This window comes from Trachypithecus francoisi, unplaced genomic scaffold (genome assembly GCF_009764315.1).
Source record: "Trachypithecus francoisi isolate TF-2019V2 unplaced genomic scaffold, Tfra_2.0 Lachesis_group6, whole genome shotgun sequence".
In the NCBI taxonomy this organism is placed as follows: domain Eukaryota; kingdom Metazoa; phylum Chordata; class Mammalia; order Primates; family Cercopithecidae; genus Trachypithecus; species Trachypithecus francoisi.
Window position 1 is genome coordinate 86,110,395 of NW_022681471.1, and position 6,000 is coordinate 86,116,394.

At 53.4% G+C, this 6,000-nt stretch overlaps 1 protein-coding gene across 1 annotated transcript in view; it reads left to right on the forward strand.

Annotated features, from left to right (window-relative positions):
- Nucleotides 1–3,318, forward strand: part of KDM5C (lysine demethylase 5C) — a 33,542-nt gene extending 30,224 nt beyond the window's left edge. Inside the window, 6 exon segments of the mRNA XM_033201454.1 lie at nt 54–233; nt 398–535; nt 734–1,333; nt 1,619–1,697; nt 1,835–2,034; nt 2,139–3,318. Coding sequence (XP_033057345.1) covers nt 54–233; nt 398–535; nt 734–1,333; nt 1,619–1,697; nt 1,835–2,034; nt 2,139–2,504 — 1,563 coding nt within the window. The 3' untranslated portion in view covers nt 2,505–3,318.
- Nucleotides 3,319–6,000: the final 2,682 nt, after the last annotated feature.

Genomic DNA, 6,000 nt, shown 5'->3' on the forward strand with positions numbered 1-6,000 from the left:
GCATCAGTAGCATTGGCAAGTTGAACTGAGCTGTCTCTCGCCCTTGTCACTAGAATGGTGACCACTACCCGTGCCTGGATGACTTGGAGGGCCTAGTAGCTGTGGGCCGGGACCTACCTGTGGGGCTGGAGGAGCTGAGACAGCTAGAGCTACAGGTACTGACAGCGCACTCCTGGAGGGAGAAGGCCTCCAAGACCTTCCTCAAGAAAAATTCTTGCTACACGCTGCTGGAGGTGAGGCCTGGGACCTTGACCTACAGCATCTCTTGACGCCTGCCCTAGCTTCTATGAGATGGCTCATGAGATAACATGGGTTTTGTGGGGGCACCAGGGAGGGAAGGAGAGGGCAGGGGATGTAAGGGAAGCCCAGTCATTCCCTCTCTGTGTGCCTGCCTCAGGTTCTCTGCCCGTGTGCAGACGCTGGCTCAGACAGCACCAAGCGCAGCCGGTGGATGGAGAAGGAGCTGGGGTTGTACAAATCTGACACAGAGTTGCTGGGGCTGTCTGCGCAGGACCTCAGGGACCCAGGCTCTGTGGTAAGGAGCTTAAGACACAGATGGGGAGAAGGGCTTGGTGATGATAGAGTCTGAGCTGGGTGGTCATGCATAGACCGCTTGTCCACTGAGCCTCAGTTCTCCTGGTTTGGGAGTAGGGGTGTTAAGGGGGGGCGGGGGCAGAGAAGGGAAGGGATAGGCTGCTGACCCACTTTGTTCTTCCTGTCCTGGGTATGGCAGATCGTGGCCTTCAAGGAGGGGGAACAGAAGGAGAAGGAGGGTATCCTGCAGCTGCGTCGCACCAATTCGGCCAAGCCCAGTCCACTGGCATCATCGACCACGGCCTCCTCTACAACCTCTATCTGTGTGTGTGGGCAGGTGCCGGCTGGGGCGGGAGCTCTGCAGTGTGACCTGTGTCAGGACTGGTTCCATGGGCGGTGTGTGTCAGTGCCTCGCCTCCTCAGCTCTCCGAGGCCCAATCCCACCTCATCCCTACTGCTGGCCTGGTGGGAATGGGACACCAAATTCCTGTGTCCACTGTGTATGCGCTCAAGGCGCCCACGCCTGGAGACCATCCTGGCACTGCTGGTAGCCCTGCAGAGACTGCCTGTGCGGCTGCCCGAGGGTGAGGCCCTGCAGTGCCTCACAGAGAGGGCCATCAGCTGGCAAGGCCGTGCCAGGCAGGCTCTGGCCTCTGAAGATGTGACTGCTCTGTTGGGACGGCTGGCGGAGCTCCGCCAACGGCTACAGGCTGAACCCAGACCTGAGGAGCCTCCTAACTACCCTGCAGCCCCTGCTTCTGACCCCCTCAGAGAGGGCAGTGGCAAGGATATGCCTAAGGTGAGCTACTTAGCCCAGCTCTTGTCCTCAGATTCTTGTCTCCTAGCCCCTACCCCAGTTTAGGCTCGGCCCTGCCCCTTGTTCTCCAATTTTCAGTTTTCTTTGGACCAGCTTTCCTACTCCATTCTGCATCTGTCCAGATTCCTAGACTCTGCTCCCTGCTGGCAGCCTGTCTTCCCTCCTCCTCCAGAAGGCGGAGGGTCTCAAGTTTGGGGTTGACGGAGGAGGAATAGGGCCTGGTTCTTCAGTTCAGTCACCCCTACCTATTCTTGTTCTCCTTCGCAGGTCGAAGGCTTACTGGAGAATGGAGACAGTGTGACCAGTCCTGAGAAGGTAGCCCTGGAGGAGGGCTCAGGTAAGAGAGGTAGGTCTAGGTGTGGTATGGGTAGGCTGTTGACTGCATTTCACCAGAGTGACCCATGTAGTCCTCAGCTCTGTTGTAGTGGTGGGGATAAGACCAAGGGCAGCCTCTTAACACAGCTTGTTTCTGCAACCTCGTAGATCTGGAGCTGCTGTCCTCGCTATTGCCACAGTTGACTGGCCCTGTGTTGGAACTGCCTGAGGCCACCCGGGCCCCCTTGGAGGAGCTCATGATGGAGGGGGACCTGCTCGAGGTGACCCTGGATGAGAACCACAGCATCTGGCAGCTGCTGCAGGCTGGACAGCCCCCAGACTTGGAGAGGATCCGCACACTTCTGGAGGTGAGGAGAGGGGTCATGGGCCGGGCCAGGAGGTCAGACCGAGTAGGGAGCCCAGGCCTGACCACTGGCCCACAACCTGTCTTTCTGCCTATCTGTAATCACAGCTGGAGAAGGCAGAGCGTCACGGGAGTCGGGCTCGGGGCCGGGCCCTGGAGAGGCGGCGGCGGCGGAAGGTGGATCGGGGTGGGGAGGGCGATGACCCAGCCCGAGAGGAGCTAGAGCCAAAGAGGGTACGGAGCTCAGGGCCAGAGGCTGAGGAGGTCCAGGAGGAGGAAGAGCTGGAGGAGGAGACTGGGGGTGAGGGCCCCCCTGCACCCATCCCCACCACTGGCAGCCCCAGCACCCAGGAGAACCAGAATGGCTTGGAACTGGAGGAAGGGACCATTTCAGGCCCCTTGGCCCCTTTCTCCACTCTGACTCCCCGGCTGCATCTGCCCTGCCCACAGCAGCCGCCTCAGCAACAGTTGTGACAGTGGCTGAGCCTAGCACAGACCCTGACAGAGACCCCCCCCCTTCGGCCTCAAGGATCCTCTTTCTGACCATCAAGCCTGCATCTTAGGGGGTGGGCAGGTAGGGGGGTGGCCATCCCCCCTACCCGCCCACCCCTGAGTCCCTTGACTTTTGTATTCTGACTCCAAGGTATTGTTCAGACCTCAGCTCCTGGGGGCCAGCCCCTGGAGTCTTCCCTCCCTGGTAGCCTCTAACCAGCATTCCCAGACACCTGAGGCAGATAGATGGATGGGCTGGTGGCAGGGGGGTGGCTGGGGCTGGGCCATCACCATTCCAGAGACAAGGCCAGTGTATATGCAAACTGGGGGACTCTCCTCTCCCTTCTCTCCCCAGTTCTGGTCCTGGCCAGGCCATGCTACACTAACCCCTGCCCCCACTCTCCTCCCCTGTTTTCCTTCCTTCCTACCCCCTTCTCCCTCTCCCTTCCCCTGACTGTTCCACCCAGGAGGAGGAAACTTCACATAGCCGTGCTCACAGTTTTTTATTTTAAAGGAATTTGGCTGGGGAGCTGAACAGGGCTCCCTGTGATCTGAAGAAAGCTTTTGGTGCTTGTCCTCACAACCAACTCAATCCTCCCTCCCTGTCCTCCCCTGTCTCCTTTCCTCCTCCTGGGTTCATGTTGTAATAAAAAAAAATTGTTGGTGTGTAATTAATTTGTTCAAAAGAAAAAAAAAAGCAAAACAAGAAACTTGGTTCCAACTGAAGCCTATTTTAATTTTATTTTATTATTTTCCTCTTGTTAGAAATAAAACCCTTAGAAACATTTTTTGGAAACATGTTTCTGAAGTGCATTTCTCTTAGACGGGGAGGACAGTGCTTCCATCACCAGTCAGTGGAGCAGCTGTAGTGCTGGCGGGAGCACTAGGGCTGAAGCCAGGGAGCTCTGGGTTCTGAAATCAAGTTCCACCAGCTTCTTAACCTTGGGCAAGACATTCTGATCCTCCCCTGACTAACCCCAAGCCATTTTCCCTCAAGTCCAAACAGATGGGCTCAGCCCGCTCACCCAGACTCCTACACCACAGCCTCCCCCAGTTGATGCCCTCCAGTTTATCCTCCTCAAGCTCCCAAAGGGATTTTTTTTTCAATGGCTTTGTTGAGATATAATTTACATACCATAAAATTCACTTGTTTGAAATGTACAATTCAGTGATTTGGGGGATTTCTAAAGTGTAGATCTGATTATATACTGCTTAAAACCTTCCATGATGCTTTATTGCCCTTAAGATTATACATAGAATCTCGTTCTTTCTAGAATGTTTTCCTGTCTAACCCATATACTGCATAATTCCCTGATTTTTCTCCACAGGTTATGCCCCTGATGAATGGGGACTAAAGCTCAGATGTGTGGTCATTTGCAACCCCTGAGTTCACTTTTTAAAGACAGCTTATTGAGATACAATGTACATACCATACAGTTCACCCACTAAAAGTATACAATTAATAGCTTTTAGTATATTCAGAGTTGTGCAGCCATCATTGCAAAAAAAAAAAAAAAAAAAAAAATTTAGAACATTTTCATCACTGCAGAAAGAAACTCCGTATCCCTTAGGCATCCTTTACCCCTCATCCCGTTTGCCTCTTTGGGACATTTTACATAAATGGAATCGTATAATATGTGATCCTTTGTGTCTAGCTTCTTTCACTTAACATAGTGGTTTCAAGCCCATTAATGGTCCCATAGTGGTTGGAAAGATCTCCCTTCTGAGTCCCAAAGTCTTTAAGATGAGGTGCTGGACTAAATCAGGGACCATCAACAGATTGTTTACATGTTTTTGTGGGTGTTTGCATGCATGTGTTTTTCTGACAAGAAGACTAACCAGCTTGTATCAGATTTAAAAGGGATCCTTGACCCTCCAAAGGCTAAGAACCATTCTTTGTGGTCTTGAGTGTTGTGTGTTTGGAGTCTGCCCCATGATATGAGGATACAAAGGAGGAAGCAAGAGCATGGAAGCCCTGCTAAGCCAGTCAGCTTCCCATCATGCCTGCCTCAAGGGCTTTCCCTCCTCTCAAGGGGCTGTGAGGAGGCTGAAGGCTAAAGGCTGGGTCCTGATTGCTAGCCCAGGAGCTTAGCACACTGCTACTCTTATTTTGCTTTCTCATTTGAACGTTCATGGGTTTCATTCCCCCTTCCCAATATTTGCAGTTGATAGGAACCTAGTGGTAAATAAGAAAGCCCGCCCTCTTCTGGCAGCTTTGATTGGTGGGAGGGTCTGGCTCAGCCCTGCTTCATCTAGTCTCCTAGTTGGGACCCTAGGCTATGTAAGTAAGGAGAGAGAGAGGAGTCCTTGGACAACCCTGTCGGGTCCAGTTTGACCCCAGGTCTCAGTCCAGGGGGAAAGGCTGACCTTTTGGCTGGAATTGATCATGAAAAGGGGGTTGAAGGAGCTGACAGGAGAGGTGAGTGTGAGAGCTGGGATGGGCAGGAAAGGGCTCAGTCTCAGCACTTAACTACCACTCCCAAGGCAGTCAGCCACAGGAAGTGGCCAGACAGGAGAGGAAGAGATGGTGCCTACAACCTGAAGCAACTCCCAGGTTAGAGAACTGCTTGGCCCAGGATGGGGGCCTCCCAGGTATAGGCCCATCCTTCACCAGTTTTCAGACCGCCTTTACCATGTTGGCACATCCCTGTCCCATCCCTCACACACTGTCTCCTTCACAGCAGACATGCATTCTATGAACTCTGCAGGAGAGGCCCTGGCCATCATCCTGCAAGACCCAGATCAAATCTAACCCCTTCCAGAGAGCTTTCTCTGGTTCCAAATCTGCCCTCTTTCCCAGACACTCCCCTAGAAAGGGAGGGGGACCGGCTCAGGGGACCCCCTCCACCTCAGATAAGGGGCTGAGGAGAATGAAGTCAGGGAAGCAGTGGGTATCTTCTCACCTCAAAGTCATTTTCTATTATAGAGATATCACCTAGCTGCCGAGTCCTCCCAAATGTTGCCACATCCCTCAGGATGGCTCCAGAGTCTGCAGGTGACAAGGGGATGGGAAGAGACATCACTTCTATTAAGGACTTTACCGTAACTCTTCCTTCAGGCCCAACTGAACCCTTCTTCCCCTTCTCCTTAGTGCCTCCACCTGTGCCTTACTTACATGGTGTCTGAAACACTCTTAAGATTAATAGGTCTGTCTCTCCTCCCACCCCCAAGCTCTGGAGCTTCTGGAGGGAAGGCAAGGCCCAGGCCTCAGTCTGTCTCCACTTCCAGGCCAAGGGCCCGCAGTCTAGTTTTAGAAAGAAGGAGGTAGGAGCATCAGTTGGAGCCTCACACTGTGCATATGAACTCTGTTTCCTTTCCGTTGCAGAGTCCAGTGGTACAGGATACTACCCCTTGGGAGTGGCGCCCGGGGTCTGAGGTACATGGTCAGTGGGTCCTTGAAGGGGCAGACGCTAACTAACCATGCTTCCCAGAAGACCTGAAATTGCGATGGGAGAAGAGGAGTTAGGAAGCCGAGGAA